The 18,668-nt window shown below is 39.4% G+C and overlaps 1 protein-coding gene across 3 annotated transcripts in view; it reads left to right on the forward strand.

Moving 5' to 3' along the window:
- Positions 1-17,458, forward strand: part of LDB1 (LIM domain binding 1) — a 68,678-nt gene extending 51,220 nt beyond the window's left edge. Inside the window, exons 4-11 of one of the 3 annotated variants that reach the window (XM_039331171.1) lie at positions 2,171-2,246; positions 3,194-3,296; positions 5,030-5,202; positions 7,186-7,308; positions 7,435-7,518; positions 10,081-10,204; positions 10,615-10,757; positions 11,702-11,932. In XM_039331171.1, coding sequence (XP_039187105.1) covers positions 2,171-2,246; positions 3,194-3,296; positions 5,030-5,202; positions 7,186-7,308; positions 7,435-7,518; positions 10,081-10,204; positions 10,615-10,757; positions 11,702-11,932 — 1,057 coding nt within the window. Of the gene's footprint in view, positions 1-2,170; positions 2,247-3,193; positions 3,297-5,029; positions 5,203-7,185; positions 7,309-7,434; positions 7,519-10,080; positions 10,205-10,614; positions 10,764-11,701 lie in introns of all 3 variants that reach the window. The other 2 variants (XM_039331170.1, XM_039331172.1) reach the window with 2 other exon arrangements.
- The last annotated feature ends 1,210 nt before the right edge of the window (positions 17,459-18,668 follow it).

Below are 18,668 nucleotides of genomic sequence, written 5' to 3' on the forward strand. Positions count from 1 at the left end.
ACTGATGTAATTGCTTTCAGAGATCCACTGCAACCAGTTGTAAATGGAAGTCAATTGCCAAGTGCCTGAAATGTAGTCATATGATCATGGGGTGGTGCAGCAGTCATAACTTCAAGAACAGATCATCAGTAACTTTTTTCAATCTTGTGATAACCTCGAATGGTCATTAAGCAAACCGTCATTAAGTCAAAGTCTACCTGTAATTTTCTTCATTTTCTGTAAAGATGTTCTCGGAATTGCAAAACCCCATAGAAATTTTCTAAACTATTTATTTTCTGAAAATATTTTCTAGATATATAAAGTGATTTCTTAAACTTTATAATCAGTATAGAAGAATTTAGAATTTCACATTCTAGAGATAATGATGTAATCAAGTCCTATTAATATTTAAAAACTTTAGCCTTTTCCATGTTGTATTGGTGATTTGTAGTCATGAGATAATGTACTTGTACAGAGTCCTGTTTAGAAGCTTCTAGAGCCTACAAACATGTTTAGTGGGAGCCCTGTCCTGTCCATACCAATAGCTAATGTAGCTTCTGCTGTAGTGCCTCAGTTCATTTTCAAATTTCTTAGTTCATATACCGTATATGCCGGTGTATAAGGCGACTTCCGCAAGCATTAAAATCAGCGCCAAAGTCGGGGGTCGTCTTATACGCCGAATCGTCTTATACGCCGGGAATACTGGTAGTTTCCGGCGTATAAGACGACGTTCTAGGAATGCGACTCAGCGCCAAAGACAAGGGTCGTCTTATACGCCGGGTCGCCTAATACGCCGGCATATACGGTATATACTGAATAAGTAACTTTACAACCTGTCCTTGCATTTATGACTGTTGCAGCAACTTTGTGATCATGTGATTGAGATTCAGGCACTTTACAACTAGCAGACATTTTTGACAGTAACAGTGTTCTATTTTGTACCAGTTTCTGATAAGCAGAGTCAATGAAATCAATGGAGAAGCCAGCTATAAAATTGAAAATTACAGTCACATGATGTCTTGCTTAATTGCGAGTGATTTGCTTAACAACCACAGCAGAAATGTGGTTATAAGTCCATTCTGGTCCCAGGATGTCTCGCTTAATGATTGTTGCTTAACATCAGAGTTGCCAGTCCCAGTTGTAGTTGCTAAGTGAGGACTGCCTGTAGTCCTCCTTTCAACACTACTGGAACAATATAAAGTTATTTTGGACTATGTCATGGATTTCTAGCCTGCAGCCCTATGATATCATTTCATAAGTGCCAGTTCTGGCTGGGAGTAAACTTCCTCTTCTGGATGGGCATAAAGTATGCTATTTTTTAATGGCACCCTTCTACCAGGTCAGTACTTATTTTTGGCCTTCTAAAGACTTTCTAAAAGCTTATAGGTTGTGTGCTCAAATGGGTGGTTGTAACCATCAAAGATTATTATGGGCTGCCAGGCTATCCTCAACAGCAAGACCAGAAACCTTCCTCTGAGACAGGAAAGCTGTGTGTCATTTGCCATTAATAGATGTCTCAGAGCTTTGCTGGGCAGGTGCATAGTCTCCATCTTCACCCCTTATTATAGAGTGGACTTTTGCTTCCAGAACGATGCAGGCTTTATAGAGCTCTCCTCTGGTCATCTTGATGGGCCAAACCATACTCCTAGTAAGAAGTTTGCTAATCAGCAATTTTTCTGAATCACAAGGGCCATAATGAAGAAGAATGGATATTTATTTGTACTTCTATTTCTTTGATTGGTCATCTATTAATTTGCCCAGTATGTCCTTTTACCTTGTTAAGTCTGAAGTGATTTGCCTGTTTCTTTATCCCGCTGTGTCCTTGTTCATAACTGAACGGGTTCAGTGTAGTCCCTCTAAAAGTTTCTGTAAGCTCCTGAAGGTTCTGTGAAGGTACACAACCTAAGTGAGCGAATTCATAGATGACTTCTGAAAGAATTGCTGTTACAGATAAGTAACTAATTTATTTTCTGTTCCATCTGCCTAATAATATTTTTTTTCAGCAAAGCTTCACATAAGAACCACTTAAAAGTTGTATTTAATTTTTTTAAATTCAAATAAGATAATACATTTTGTGAAAATCTGGTTTGAAATTACAATAACATCTATGTCGTCCCCCACAATAATAAAACATTTTGCACATCCAGGTTTCCTGGATAAATGTTAGGTAATTGCTGTGATTGTTTGACAGGAGACACACACCATATGGAAACCAGACTGACTACAGAATATTTGAACTCAATAAGCGGCTGCAAAACTGGACAGAGGTGTGTTACTGTGGTTTCTGGATGACTGAATTAGAAGAAATGGAAAAGCTTTGGAGAGAGATATATAGCTACCGTATTTTCCAGCATATAAGACGACCCCTGACTTCGGCACCGAGTCGCATGCCTAGAAAGTCGTCTTATACGCCGGAAACTACCGTTATTTCCGGCGTATAAGACGACTCAGCGTATAAGACGACCCCCGACTTCGGTGCCGATTTCATCGCTTTCGAAAGTCATCTTATACGCCGGAAACTACAGTATTATGATTGCACAAGAGAGGAAAGACTGTAGCTATTAATCAATCTTTGATTTTTATTTAACTTTTGAGAACTGATTTTATTTTAATTTTTTTCTGCATCATTTGCTATTAATAGATGTCTCAAAACAGTTTATAATTTAAATTACATTAATAATTAAAACAAATAAAATTAATTAATGAACATGTATGTTAAATGTTTTATAAAAACACATTAGAGTGCTGCATAGTTGTGGCTCCAAGCATTCGCAGTGCTCACGTGAGTGGGGAACGGAACGCCCACGACACTTCCATGAGTGGGGCCCCAAGTACAGCACTTGCACAAGTGGGGCTCTGCGCTCGCACATATGTGTGTGCACCAGCCAGCCACTCACGCTGCCCAGTTGCGAATAGGCCACGGACCAGTAGTGGGCCATGGCCCCACATGTTGGGGAACCCTGATCTAAAGGAGACATCACTAGTAGATGGATTACTGTATTGAAGCTAGCTGTGTCCAATAGCATAAGTGGAGGACCAACCTAAGTTGGTAAACAATAATTTTGGCTGCAGTGGCCAATTGTTCCTAAAGCAACAAGGATAGATCCAAAAGTACTCCCAGATTGTGAATTTAATCATTAATGTGGAATGCTCCCCTTGGACAGATATGCCATCCATTAATAGCACCTTTATCTCTTCTGCTCTGTGCCTATAGGAATGTGACAATCTGTGGTGGGATGCCTTCACCACTGAGTTTTTTGAGGATGATGCCATGTTAACAATCACTTTCTGTTTGGAAGATGGACCAAAGAGATACAGTGAGTCACTTTGAGTTCCATGTCTGGTTGATATATACTATTGTCCTACTTCAGAAATCTTTCATGTATAAAGTTGCAGATGCAAATAGTTATCTGCTTATCCACTGTCTTCTGCAGTAAATCCTAAGGGAACAATTCCTATTGTCATTATGATCTTGGGACCTGGTATACATTTGGTGTAGCTGCATCAGATGCCTCTTTGTCTTCATAGACCATTTACAAAAGGGAATATTCAGGAAAATCCTGAACATTAAATTCAGAAGTTAAGAAAGTTGATTTTTGACTAAGTAATGTATATTAAGGGGTACGGTGGCCTAGTGGTAAAGACGTTGCACTTTTTGACTGAAGGCTGGCAGTTCAAGACCCAAGCACTGTGTGACAGGGTGAGCTCCCTTTCTTGCCCAGCTCCTGCAAGTCTAGGAGTTCAAAAGCATCCAAATACAAGTAGATAAAATAGATACCACTTTGGTGGGAAAATAACAGCATTCTGTGCACCTTGGTATTTAGTCATGCAGTCATGCGGGCCACATGACTACAAAAGTGTCTTCGGATAACGTTGGGGGTGTCTGTTAGGAAACGGAGATGAGCAATGCCCCCTAGAGTTGGACATGAAAACCTTTACTTTTTTTAACTATACATGTATTTCTATTTATATATATAGGTCCCTACAGAAACTGTCCTGGCATTCCCAGCAAGCATTTAGCATTTATGATCTTGTATAAGAGTTGTGCTCCCCATTGTGTGTTTTAGAAATTACCATGAAGTTTTCAGTTAGAATACATTACTTTTGGGTGGACAAACGATTTTTAGAAATGATTTTTGTTGAAAATTCCGTGTTCTACCAACTTATTAATACATTTTTGTTATTCTAAGAGGATTTGTATTACTTAAATAAAAATTATATATCATTAATCACAATAATGTTGGAAGCCCAGTTTATATAAAGCTTCACATTTTTTCCTTTACTCCCCACCTAAAAATCAACATCTGATAAGATTTTCCTTTGGTATTTCTTCCAAAATGTTAGAAGTGACATTAAAAGGATGCTTAGGGTGTTTGGTAAAAGCATTAAATATATTAGCAAATTGATATTGTTTCTATTTTGGAATATTATACTTTGAATAAAATATTCCTAAGGCATTGACAGATTTCTGGACTTAGGAGTCATGCATGCATAGAATCTTTCCACTTATCATTTTCTAGAAAGTAGGTGGATTATTTTAAGATGGAAAAATACATTATATCTGTTTAGAATAACTTAAAGCAGTTCTGTTATTGTGGAACAAGCATAGTTGAGTATAGATTGCATGTGTTGCATGCAGAAGTCTCAAGTTTAGTCCTGACATTTGTAATTAGGGCTAGGAAAAACCCTGTCTGAAATCCTTGAAAGATACTACAAGATAGTGATGACACTAGATAGATCCAGAAGCACTGTTGAAAATAAAGTTCTTTTTGAGCTACTTCTGTGCTACTCCCCATACTTTTTAAATTAGAGGAATCTAAAAGAAATATAATTAAGATGGGTATGGAGCTTGGCAGCATCAAGGAATGATCAATAAAACCATTATTGCTTCTGAGCAGTACATTCAGGACTTGGGTCTTGGCTTGTTGGCAGTTCCATTTATTGTTCATAATCTTCATAAAAATGTTTTTGCCAATGCTGGTCGTGAATGTATACTCCAAAGAATGAAAAGTGAATTGATTTTTATCACTCTTTTCTTCCTGATGTCCAGCAATCGGCCGTACCCTAATTCCTCGCTACTTCCGCAGTATCTTTGAGGGAGGCGCTACTGAGCTGTATTATGTTCTGAAGCACCCAAAGGAATCCTTCCATAACAACTTTGTTTCACTTGATTGTGATCAGTGTACTATGGTCACTCAGCATGGCAAGCCTATGTTCACCCAGGTGAGAGTGCAGTGGTGCTTCTCCAGCCCCAGGGCTTACCAGGAGGTACTTGTGTTGAATTACAGTCTTCAGCATTCTTCACGTATTCTTGTAAAGAGACCCCCTGCTTGGAAATAAAGAATGGATAGCTACAAATAGAATTAGAACAAAATTGTGTTACAGTGTATTTTTAAATTTATTTTTATTCTAAAAGAATTAATAAAAATGCAAATCCATATAGCACAATTTTAAATTTAATTTAAATCCAGCATTATTTAGAAATGGGATAGGTAGAAAAATGGACCCTGGAAATTACATTTTAAAAACCAAGTACTGCAAAACAAGGAATTGAAAAATTTATATTCTTTGCAGACATTCTTTGCAGAGTGCCAACAACCAGATGATTCCAAACAATATAACTCCCTTCTATTCCCCACCATTCAGTTAGAATTAAAGAAGCTTTTTGGATGAGAAGCGAAATGTTTTAAAAAAACCAAGAAAGGCCAGTTGCCTTTTAGAAAAGCACCTTTGGGACAACCAATATCTGTTGAATATTCGCTGAGATATACAGAATATGCAAAGCAAATTTTGTCATTATCATATTACCTGCATTTTAAGAGAACAGGAAATTAATTTCATATCAATCAGTGAAATTGTCTATTGATTTATGAGAAAAGCACATTACATCTGCTAATCAGTTTTATTGACAGACCAGGAATTTCTTATTCCTAAAATTTCATTAGAATATGAGACTGGGATCCTGTCAGCTTTCCCAAATTGAGGAAGGGAGGGACGGACACACACACACACACACACACACACACACACACACACAAAAGCAGGGACAAAATAATTTTTTTTTATTCTTTTATTTGGTCCAGATGCAATTGCTCTTTAATGGATAGGGATTTTGTAGGATTTTTTTAAGGCTTCTAAACCAGTAATCCTCCTTTATAGAAAGCTGAAGAAAGTTAAATTAATGTTACTTATTTATAAAACCTTTGCAATGATTTATTCATTAAATGTATTTATATAACTGGCCATCTCACAATCAAGTGATTCTGGGCAGCTTACAACAAAATTAAAAACAAAATCTACAAATTAATATTATTATTAATATGAGTGCAAATGTAAAAAGCCACAAGAGCTAAAAACAGAATAAAAAATAGAATCGATGAAGAGGAGATGTTAATTAACCAGTACCAATAAAGGAGAATATTTGTAGCTCAGAGTTGAAACGAGGGGTCCTTGGTGCTCTCTGAGCTTGCTTGTTTTCTTGCAGACGTTTCATTTCGCAAACTGGGTAACATCATCAGTGCTAGTAAGGAGTGCCATTTGCTGTCAGTTTATATTCTGGCGGCTTGCCTGTCAGTATTGGTGGGGGTGGTCTTAGAGATCTTTTGGTTGGGATGTTTTCTTACGAGCACTGATGATGTTTGGGTAATGAAATGTCTGCAAGAAAACAAGCAAGCTCAGAGAGCACCAAGGACCCCTAATTAACCAGTGGTCATCTCAATATTTCACCAGTCGCCTGGGCTCCCCAGACTTGTTAACTCAATCTAAACCTGAGGAACCTCAAGCTAAAAAGCATGAGGTCAGATTTACTTTGGAAATGAACTTTTCTGTCAGATAAAGCAACAATTCTTTTAGGAATGTAGTCTGAAATTATAATGACTTCTATATCCCATGTTTTAATTTTAGATACCAAAGAATGAGAAACCAGGAAATAATCTAACAGAAGGCAGTTGTAAGAAAAGAAAAGTATAAGCCTGCTGGGAAATATTAATAGAATGTCAGATATTCACTAAATGAATTTCAGATGTGGTCTAATAAAATAGTATGACTCTGGGGATATAATTTGAGTAGTGGGATGCTATAATCTATAAAGCAGTCGAGAATTTGATTCTATTATATGGCCCATAAAGTTTATATACAAGCATTGAAATGATTACTTAAGAGAATACTCACTTGGATCTCATAGCCCTTTACATTCTTCTTGTCCAGGTGTCTGTGGAGGGCCGCCTCTACTTGGAATTCATGTTTGATGACATGATGAGGATAAAGACATGGCACTTCAGTGTCCGGCAGCATCGGGAGCTTATTCCCCGTAGCATCCTTGCTATGCATGTAAGTTCAGAGTTTAGTAATAGCCCCTGTTTAGACGGGGTTTAAATATTTTTGCTGTGTTTGTGTGTTGATGCAACGTATTTTTGTTTAACTGTTTTATTTCTGCTTCTAACATTCTGTCTCCAGGCGCAAGATCCCCAGATGTTGGACCAGTTGTCCAAAAATATTACTCGATGTGGACTTTCAAACTCCACACTCAACTACCTCCGAGTAAGTGCCTTTCTTCAGCACCTATGAAACTAAGAAATAAGGTCCTTGGTATTTCCTCCTTTGGACAGAAACAGAATTAAAAATGCCATTTGGATGATAATGTAGAGTAGTGACAGTACAGAAAGCTGTTAGGCATTTTTTTCTATATTACTGTGATAGCATAAAGGACTGAATCATAGCTGTATCTCCCAGGACCATTCACTAGGGGTATATAGAGAACAGAAAATGTGCTTTGCTTCAAGTCTGAAAAAACAAATTGTGTTCTGGTAGTTCTAAGAAACTATTTTGGATGAACCATGACCGGTGAAAACAAAGTCTGCAGGAATCTCAGAGTGGTTGTACAGGGCAACTAGGGTAAAGCTGGTACACACAAAATCAGAGAATCATAGGGTCTGAAATGACTTTGGAGACCTTGCAGTTCAGCTTCCTACCCAGAGCAGGAATCCTCAGGTCATCCCATCTAAATAGCTGTCCAACTTTCTTTGAAAATCTCAGCAATGGAGCACCCGTGATTCTAGGACACAATTGTAATGGGATGTGGGAAAGATCTTGGGAACCCAAGCAAAGAGACTGCTGCCAAGGAAACAGTCAGATAAGAGACAGTCTAGCCTGCAACTGGATAGTGGGCAAGGTAAGAGGCTCAGAAGAGACCCACCCTAGTTTTTTGGGCTATGAAGGAGATGAGGGGAAGGAAAAAATTCATCTCTCCCTTATGTGGAAAAACTTGCACCTGAGCTGTTTTCCACAATCCTACCCACACTAGGAGGAAGAAAGCATACAGAAAAAATACATCTCATATGTTTTGCAAATTCAGATTTGATTAAACATATTTAGCATGAAAGTCAGTTTGCTGCATGATTTCTAGTGAAAGCTTCACAGGTGCTCCAGGCAAAACATTTTTAATATTTGAATTGCTAGCAGTCAAGAAAAGCTTGTGAATTCTAAAGGTAATTTGAAGCTCGTGTATAGAAATTGCTATCCAGCTTGATCCCAACTAACACAGAAAGACTAAGATTGAAGCTGGAGAGCTGCCATAAGTCCTTCCTTAGCCATGAAAGACAGCTGGATGACTTCAGGCCAGTCCCTCTCAGCCCAACCCACCTCACGGGGTTGTTTTGCAGAAAATAGGAGAAGGAAGATGTGCTAGATTGTAAAAATAATAAAGGCTGGTTATAAATAAATACAAGTATGTAAATCTATCTATCCACCTTCCATCTCACATAAATGATTATCCTTTTAAAGCATACAGCCATATAAGAGAAACATAGACAAAAACAAAGTTAAAAACAGAAGCAGAACAAAAAAAGTTTAAAAGATGGAGGAGTGCTCTCAAGCCACCAACCATATCCAGGGTTGCATGCCACTTTTAGATCCAGTTGACAGGCTGCCATTTGACAGACTCTGATCTTAATGCTTTTCTGGAAGCCTATAAGAGTGGGCACCCACGTCCCCTCTGGGGGCAAGATATTCCATATGGTGGGGGCAGTGATGGAGAAGGCACTCTTCCTAGACTCTGCCAATCAAAATTCTTTAATCAGTGGTGTCTGCAACATACCCTCCTGTGTAACTGGGTGGGACAGGTGAGTGTAACCTGGTCCCGTGCTATGAAGGGCTTTAGAGGGAATAATCACATTGAATTGTACCCAGAAGCAAATAGGCATCTTATGCATTTCAAGTAATAGAGGCATCACACGCACAGTTCTAGGGGTGCCCTAAACTGCTCACACAACCACATTCTGTGCTAGCTGCAGCTCCCAGGTACTTTACAAGGGTAGTCTCATGTAAAGCACATTGTAGTATATGGGAGATGGCTAGAGCATCAGTAACTCAGAGAAGAGCTTCTCAATTCAGGAAGGAGCACAACTAGTTTACAATACAAAGTTGGCCAAAGGCCCTCCTAGTCATGACTGTCCACCTACTCCTCAAGCAGGATTCATTAGTCCAGCAGGACCTTCAACTCACACACTTGTTTGGTCTGGGACAGGGCAACCCTATCCAGGATCATGGATGGCAAGTACTAGAATATAGAGGACCCCCTTGCCCACAGCCACTCTGTCTTACCAGGGTTCAGTTGAACCCAGTTGTTCCCCATCCAGATCTCCAAAATCTCCAGGCACTGTAAAAGGGCATCCATAGCATCACCCAGGACATGACTGTACAGTTGGGTATCATCCATGTACTGATGATGATAGCACAGTCCATGGTGACAGATGAGCTTCATATAGATATTAAAAAGGAGAGGAGAGAGCACCAAGCCCTGAGGCCCCCCACAAAACGGGTGCTGTGGGCTGAACCTCTCGCTTCTTACCAAAACTGATTGGGATTGGCCTCAGAGAAAGGTGAATATTCTTTATTTTTTAACAATATTCTTTTTTAATGCACTTTATTATTCTTTATTGTATGTCCCAAGTATCAGGCACTAAGAAATTGTTTTGTCAGAATGTCGGTGTCCATATCTGGCCAGGTTCAGATCAGTGTCTCGAAATCAATCTATGGCTCCAGGAGGATTCCATCTGGATTGTCTTCTATTTCAGAATTTCTCTCTCCTCTTCTTCCTAACAGCTGTGTGTAATCCTAGAACCAATGCAGGAGTTGATGTCTCGACACAAGACCTACAGTCTCAGTCCTCGGGATTGCCTCAAGACGTGCTTATTCCAGAAGTGGCAACGTATGGTGGCGCCACCTGGTGAGACTTTTGAGCGGTAGGGAAGACTATCCTGTGCACTGATCAGTAAATCACATGTATTTCCAACTAAGCCCACCTGAGGGCAGCAGGGCATTGGCTTCCTGCAGCTGGAATGCCTCAGAGCTTTGATGAGTGCTATCCTGTGCTAAAGCCCTATCTCTGAAACTATAGCACAGGACGTAAACGTGAAAGTGGAAATTAGTGTGGAAATGTAGATTTGCTATAAAGTTTGAATAAGGCGGCATATAAATTTATGAATAAATAGTGGGAAGTATTTATTCATTTATTCAGGTCTTGCTTGGAACATGCAAATTTACAATTTGCCTATGTTGAAACAATTGGGAACATTAGATTACTTTTACTAAAGGCAAGATATCTCACCAAATATTATTTCACAAACTCCTTCATAGCTGAACCTGCACGTCAGCAGCCTAGTAAGCGCCGGAAAAGGAAGATGTCTGGAGGTAGCACCATGAGTTCCGGCGGAGGCAATACCAACAATAGCAACAGCAAAAAGAAGAGCCCAGCCAGCACCTTTGCCCTCTCCAGTCAGGTACCTGTAAGCATCCCCTTTTCATTTTTTCCTTTCCTTTTAACCTGAGAATTCCTTGGCCTGGGACCATGTTTCATGCAGCTGAAGCACTCCCCAAAAGGATGGGTGATGCTTCCTACAACAAACCTGGTAGAATTCAGGCTTCTAGGAGTCCTCCAAGCCAGATTCAGGGAAACACCCTAAGAGTTAAGGAATAAGGTCATGTCTGAGTATATAAGCCAGCCAGAATTGATCACTCAAAGTCCTTTTATCTAGAAATCTATTCTTGATTTTCCCTCAGATGTCCTTTTTCAGCAACCTGGTTTAGAAAGGGAAAACAGCTTAGTTGTTGCTATTAAATGAATATCAGGAATCCTTGCTAATCTATTGTAGATGTCCCAGAGATATTTATCTTGATTATGCCCATCCTATCTTACAAAGTAAAAAGGATTAATATAATTCCTTAATGTAGCTCATTTGAAGGCTGTTAGGGCCAGAGTCTCATTTTTCTGTGAGTAGGAAGATATTCAGACTTCTTCCTCTTATAATAGGTTACAATAGGCCTTGAACCATTCAGGTGGGAATTGAGAGGAGACTGTGATTCTCCAATATCCCAGGGCATCTACTGATTTATCAGATGCTGTTTGCCCAGATATAGTAGAAACAGATAGCAACATTGTTTCAAGTCCAGAGAGGGATAATGTTTGAAGAGAATATTGAAATCTTCCCAAATAAGGTGCCATCTAGAATGTTCTATGCCACTCCTAGTTGTTGAATTGCAACATATCTGGAAGGTGCTAGATTAGGGAAGGGTGAGTAAAGGCTGAGACTAATTTTGATCCCTCATTCTAGGAGGGTGGGAGAGAGGTCCTTGCTGTTGTGATAGCTAGCTCCCTTGAACATTGTGATATGGGTCAGGGCAGTCTCCACCTCGATTATGTTTCGGGACCCTCTTCCCTCCTCAGGATGTGATGGTGGTGGGCGAGCCAACCCTGATGGGTGGTGAGTTTGGCGACGAAGATGAGCGCCTTATCACTCGACTGGAGAACACACAGTTTGACGCTGCCAATGGCATTGACGATGAGGACAGCTTCAACAACTCTCCTGCGTTGGGCGCCAACAGTCCCTGGAACAGCAAACCTCCTTCCAGTCAGGAGAGCAAGTCTGAGAATCCAACGTCGCAAGCATCACAATAAAGCCCCCCAAACAGTGCCCAGCCGGGCCTATACTTGACTTGGCTGGTGCCCCATGGACTGAGTCGAAACCATTCTACCTGGACAATTGTGAAGAAGAGTGGCTGGCCAACAAGGTATCAAGGCCTATGAGCACTGCAGCGCCTGCCTGCCTACAGTTAACCTGGCCACGATTCCCTGCTGTCTGCACTCTTGGCTGTCCCCTTTAGGGCAGAATTGGAACAGTGGGCTTTTAGTCCCAGCAGAATTTTAATTCCTTCTTCTCTGTCAATGCATCCAGCGCCCTGGATACCACAAGCTACATTGTTAGGGGGTGGTATTCATAGCAGTCCCATAGAGCCTCCAAACTTTGGTGGATCAGCATGAAATACCTTGGGAGGTCACAGGACTGAGTACTTAAGATGGGCAGGAAAAATCTGGTCTAAGCCCCTTTCTATCATTCAGTTTCATATAAGGGGCATCAAAAAGGTTCCATTTTAGCAGGAGAGTCTTAGAGTCTTGTGGATAATGTCATGACTCAAATCGGTGCAGCTATGATTTTTGTGGGTTGAATTTTAAGCAGTTCATCTTGACTGTCTTAGAGCTGGCAGAGCAGTAATTCTGCTTTGCCCGAAGAACCCAGAAAACCAATATGGCAGGAGATTATATGGGGTTTTAAATTTTCTGGAATGCATTATTAAAATATTCTGCAGTTACCTGGAAGGGCACTTGTCCTTTTGGTCATATCCTTAGGCATGGGCTGTTTTGTCCCAACCTGCTCTTAAAGGAAATTGCAGTCCTCGTACATACCCTGCCCTCAGTATTTTGGGCTTTTTTAAAGAAATAAAATAAAATTGTAAGTTTAAAAAAAATCTGCCCTCCCTCCCTATTTCCCCCAATCCTGATTTTTGTACAGGCTTGTCTACTAATTGGGAGTCTTAGTTTTTGTATACAGTTCTGAGAGCTTCAAACCAAGGAGAGACTTTGCAAACTTCCTTTATACACTGCTTTGAGGACAGCATGGCTGCCCCACTCCCTCCCCCCGTGTAATTTGTGTGTGCTGCTGTTCCTGCTCCACCCTCCCCTACCATATCCCCCCCTTTTCAAATTTGTGTACCTTGTGCTTGTATATTTCTGCACTGTATGCTGTGTGTATGATGCTGTTCTTTCACTGTGTTCTCACTAAGGCAGCCGCTACCATTACCAGTGGTAGTGGGGGAGGAGTTGATTGTGATAGGCGGCAGGACAGTTCAGAGGGCACTGTTACCAATTTACAGCAGTGCAGAACCACAGGAATGGGGCTGTGGCATCTGGGGAAGCAATATACCCACATTTTGCAAAGGGAGTGTAATTGTTTCTTCTCTTTCTGGAAGGGTCTCTAGGAAACCATTGGCCAGGCAGACACGTCCATTTTTATTTGAAGTGCTGGTATTAAATCCCCAAGGTAGCAAATCCACTTACTTACCTTTCTACCTTCCAAAGTTCTTCCTTAAAGCCTAGGTTTATCCTGTACATCTTGGAGGGAAAAAAATGCTTTAATTATGTCACTGAGGCCTCAAAATTGCTGTGAGTGAGGCATGATTTTCCATTTTTGAGAAGAGTGCAAAAATAAGGTATTTTGGCCACCTCATGGCCCAGACTGATTGTGAAGGTGATTGCATTTAGAGAGACAAAGGCTGCACTGTCATGGCACAATACTCTTTAACCTAACTTAGGCTATTTCTTCAAGATGATTTCTATCTGCAAAGATTTTTTTCCCCTTTGCAGCATTATTGTCATCAGCTTGCCTAGAGCTGCTAGTTTTGACCATGATTTGTCTAACGCTGTGAGAAGAATTTCCTTTCAAGTCATGCTCTGGAATCCTAGATACTCTCTACTCTGATGGAGCCTAGTTGGATGAACCTGAGATATATTCATGGCGGTTTGGTCACTTTTGTATTACTGGGCCCAGGTCCTTCCCCGTGGGCAGGTAATTATAGCAGCTAGTAGTGTAATTTACAAGGGATTGGGTTTTTTTCTGTTTCGTTTCCTACTTCAAAATAAGAATGTCACGTTCTCTGCTGCTGTGGCTCAGCATGTAGTGATGACGTGTACTCTTGTCAGCTCTCTCCACCTTGTCCCTTTCCACTTCCCTAGGGCACTGTAAAGCTTTTTTTTTTTTTTTTTTTTTTTGCATTTTGTGCCATTTATGGTCATGTATGGTACCAATAAAACAACTTTTCGGTTTGGTGCTCTCCTTGCAGTGTCATTTCTCATCTGGATCTTGAGAAAGGGGATCTGTTCTTACATGCAGGTTCTAGTCATCAGAATTCTGTGATTTAGGCTGAGGTAAACCGCTGATATGGTGGAATTCAAGGGCTAATACTTGTTCTCTGCTGCCAGCATCTCCCAGTTTTAAATTGTGGTCCTTGTTTCCTGCTTCCCTTTCCATTTCTAAACAACTCTGTGTGCTGATATAAGGCATTCTGGAATCTGTGCACCAAGCAACTGAGAAATCTTGAGCACATCAAAGGGAACAGAAAAGTTTCTGCAGCTGAAGAAAGTATTCTTGTGTGTAAAGGAGAAAAAAATATCACAAAGAAGCCTGAGCCGTGCCGTTCCTACATTTGCAGGCAGCCAGACAGTTCGCAGTCCAAATATGGTTGCATTGTCAACTGTTTGATTAACAGAAAATAGGGCAAACAAATTTGATAGAAATCATGAATGTCAGGAAAATGAGTTGGTTTGGTAGTTGGAACATTTTATCTTCAATAGCAGAGTCCCTTATTACTGATTCAATCACCCATGTCACATTGGGTAAGGAGGTGGGGAAAAAAGCTAGCCGTGTGCCTAGTGTTGGCAGTGCATGAAAAGAGAGAACGATACCTGAAATATTTCTGTCTCACTAGCCAAGGGAACTTTAGCACTATATTAGCCTGCATCTTCCCTTCCTCCATTTTATAAGATCTTAATACCTGTGTCTTTCAAAACTATTGTAATCTTATGCCATATTTCATTCTTGGAACCAGACTTTGCAACATTAAAGAGAGACAAGGCTTTGGCTACCTTTTTGCTTCTTCTCTCCGTGTAAATTTTTAAAAATGCAGGAAATATATTTTAAGATGTAATCAGCAACTTCTGTGTTATATATATACTACTTAAACTCAAATACTGAACCCATCATCATCTGTTAGACAGCAGAGGAACAAATTTGCTTCCAGGAACTTTTCACATTTTATTTTAAACATTTAGCTGATGGAGCTACAGTCACATCCCAATAATTTTCCTACCAGAATGATTCTTGTGGAAAGAGAAAATGTATCTCTGCTATTCTGGTATTAATTGGATTCTTGCCTTTCTGATGTCTAGCTTCTTGTCTCATTATTAGAAATGGTAGGCTTAGCAGCAGAAAAGCTTTCATTGGTGGAGGTCATGCCCATATGGCTGAGAGGCCAGGAGACTCAAAGTACTTTTATTTTTGTTTTTAATTAAACTTGAATAATATAACAATAAGATTGATAACATGAGATTTGATTAAAAAGGAATACAGAGTAAGTTAAATGTCAGTTCAAACCATTCCTAGTAAGTCCTGATGGATAAAATTTGGTAATATTATAAGAAAGTGCATCATTCTGATCATAATAAGTTTGTAATATAGTTTGCATTAAGATTGGCAATGAAGAACATGGGTTGCTGTATAGAGGATACCACCATATTTCTAATAACATTTTTATTTTTCCCAAAAGACAGAGTAACAAGTGTACAGATCATTCATTAAAGAGACAGAGCTAAAAGTTGAGTTAAGAGGGTTAAAGCAGAATCAAGCCTCATAGAATTAAGCCTTGCCCATGTTTTAAAGAGATTAATCTGGGAAGGTATAACCAAAAAACAAACAAACAAACCTCAGAAGAAAAGAAGACCAACTCACTTTCATATTGAAGTAAATTTGTCTCTTGTTATCAGGAGCTGAGTTTCACTAGGAGACTTACCTTTTTAAAGGATGTCTTTTGAAGCCTATGCATTGCGCAAGGCACCTATTCCATCCTACAAAGTCCACAAATGCCAAATATTTTGGTCCGTACCATTTATGAATCCACTCAACTAGTCTTAAGTACAGTGGCATGGAAAACAGACCACTTTGCATTGTGAAATGATCAGGTACTGTACATGATTTTTTTTTTTTTTTTTAGTTCTCGTGGTATGTTGGTGACACACAAACTTGGTATCAAGGCGCATTTCAATTGTGGACCATTTACATCACTAATAAACTATATGCTCATTTGTTTTATTATTGTATGGATAGACATACATCCTTTAAAATAACATTGAATTTTATTCCTATTATGCATTGTGATTTAACTAGCATTGAAACCTTGAATATCAGCTTATTCTACTTTTTTGTGCTTGAAAAACTCAAGTGCCATCTATTATTCATTTAGAATGATAAAATCAATGTTGGAAAACATCTTAAAGATAATCTACTAGCAACTACTTGCCCTGTACAAGAATCTACTTCTGCTATATATTGTCCCTGACATTGCTATCTGGCCTCTCTTTAAATATCTTAGCAAAGGAGACAGCCTGCTTGATAGTTGACAACTCTCACTCTTAAGAAAGTTTTCACTTATATCCAACAAAAAATGACTTCCCTGTAATCAAAACTCATTGTTTCTTGTCTTCACTGCTGGAACAATTTTGAACATTTTTGCCCAATCTTTTCTAACTCCAGATACTACTGTTAAGAAAACTATTATGTCTCCTTGCAATGTTCTGCAAGCCAAACATATCCAGGTCCTCCAACTGTTCCTATTTTTATTTCCAGACCTCATCTTGGTGTCTTTCCTCTGAATATAACTCTAGTTTGTCAGTATCATCCTGATTTAAGTCCCAAACTAGACTTCTGTAAATCTTGACATTATATTTACTCTTTCTCCAATTGCATCATCCTGTTGGTTCATGTTCAGCTTATGATCCACCATTTATTATATGTATTTTCTTTCCCTACGTCAGCCAAACTTTAGTGCTAAAATGACTCCCTGTCCTGGGATATCTTAATGAACACTGGGAAAGAAATTAAATAACAGTTGGGCTGTATTTTGGGTGTATGTGTGGAAGGAATGTCTCCTGGAAATGAGCACTTGTCATTTTCCTGTGACTATTACAAAGAAAAAATGCATCAACCGTCTTGTCCTAACAGTGCAGACAGCTGGAGAATTATGTTTCTATTTAATAAGTTGGTAAACTTAATTATATTATAAAATCTCTTTTTTGCATTCCAGAATACATGTATAATGGGGGGAGAAATAGAATGCGTTTTGTGTATTATGAACTCAGCATCTTAATGTTTATGTAATATATTTCAATGCAATACTAGACAAAATCACAGTATCAAGAAATGGCCCCCAAAGACAGAATAAATTCCACATCAAAGCCAGAACAGTGTGGCCCTACCCCCTTCCATCTGCTGATTGTAAATTTGCTTCCTACTTCTGTTCTCATGCATTGCTAATCTCTACAAAGGTATTCCTGTCAGCCGCACCCATTGTAAAAATAAAGTTTCCTGTAGAATAAGAACTTGTCCAAGAATTCAAAAGCTTAAGAATAGAAAAATGGCACTTGCATTTTGTTTTTTAAAAAACATTTTAGCCATATGCAGTGATACAGTTTGTTCTAAGGTTGTGAACAACTCTTGAGTTGAAGAGTTGTTGAAATAAGATAATGAAAGTTGCATATCTACAATTAAGCATATCTACTTAAAAGGCTTTTAAAGGTTTTGGCAAAGATTAAAAAGGGACCTCCACACCCACACAATAAAGGAGTTTAGACATGTGCTTAGTAAAGTGGGAAATCCAAGTGCTTCACTTTACATTTTGTGGGTGGAATGATGAACCAAAATTGATAGAGCCAGAGATGTCTAGTTTCTAAATCACAGCGTTATAGAACTTACACTGTGTGTGTGTAAATCCCTGTCTATCTCACCTTACAATGGCAGGAAATCATACTGCTGATTTTTAGCACCTGTACTTAGAAGTAGCTCTGTCCAAGGCAAAAACGGGAGTGGGGAGCCACAAGTGGTCCTGGGGCCTCAGGTTTTCCCACCCCTATTCTAAGCTGTAATTTAGCTTTTTGGTTTAAGTTTAGCACATTGTGCTTTTCCTGATAAGTATGATGTTTTAGCTTAATATGAACCCAGTCATGATTTATTGCACAAAACACAGGATTCTTTCAAGGAACAGCATTAACATGCATTCCTCCAGCAATTGAGTCATCAGAAAAGTATGGCTGGCACAAATTATTCTGCCTAGACTGCCAAACTCTGTTTATGTCTTAATAGTAAAACTGCGGAATGGCGCTGTCCTTTTGACTTGTAAGATCATTTATGGATTCTCCAGCTTTATTCCCTTTCATAATGAACATCACTTAGTAGGAAGAACAACCACTCCGTGGGGTTGAATGACCAGACAGGATTCCTATGATGGAGTTTTAGCCACCTGGTAAGCTACCAAGTGAATGGTCACAGGTCAGTTGGTGCTCCATACCTACGATCTGTCACTCAATTTATTTCTGAGAAATCATCTATCATTCTTCTGAAACTGCTAAATTTAGGTTGAAAATTATGGCTGGAGAAGGAGTGTGGGGATGGTGCAGGAAGAAGCAGTAAAGAAGTACTGGCAGAGAGTGACTTTAGTCAGCAGCACTTCCAAACCCAGTTAGAGAGGGAAGAGACCTTATTCCTGAGGCCCAAGACTTTTCCCAGCCACTCAGGAAAGTGTATGGAACC

The sequence above is a fragment of the Crotalus tigris genome, unplaced genomic scaffold, assembly GCF_016545835.1.
Source record: "Crotalus tigris isolate CLP2741 ecotype Arizona unplaced genomic scaffold, ASM1654583v1 scf7180000024434.1680833, whole genome shotgun sequence".
Classification (NCBI taxonomy): Eukaryota; Metazoa; Chordata; class Lepidosauria; order Squamata; family Viperidae; genus Crotalus; species Crotalus tigris.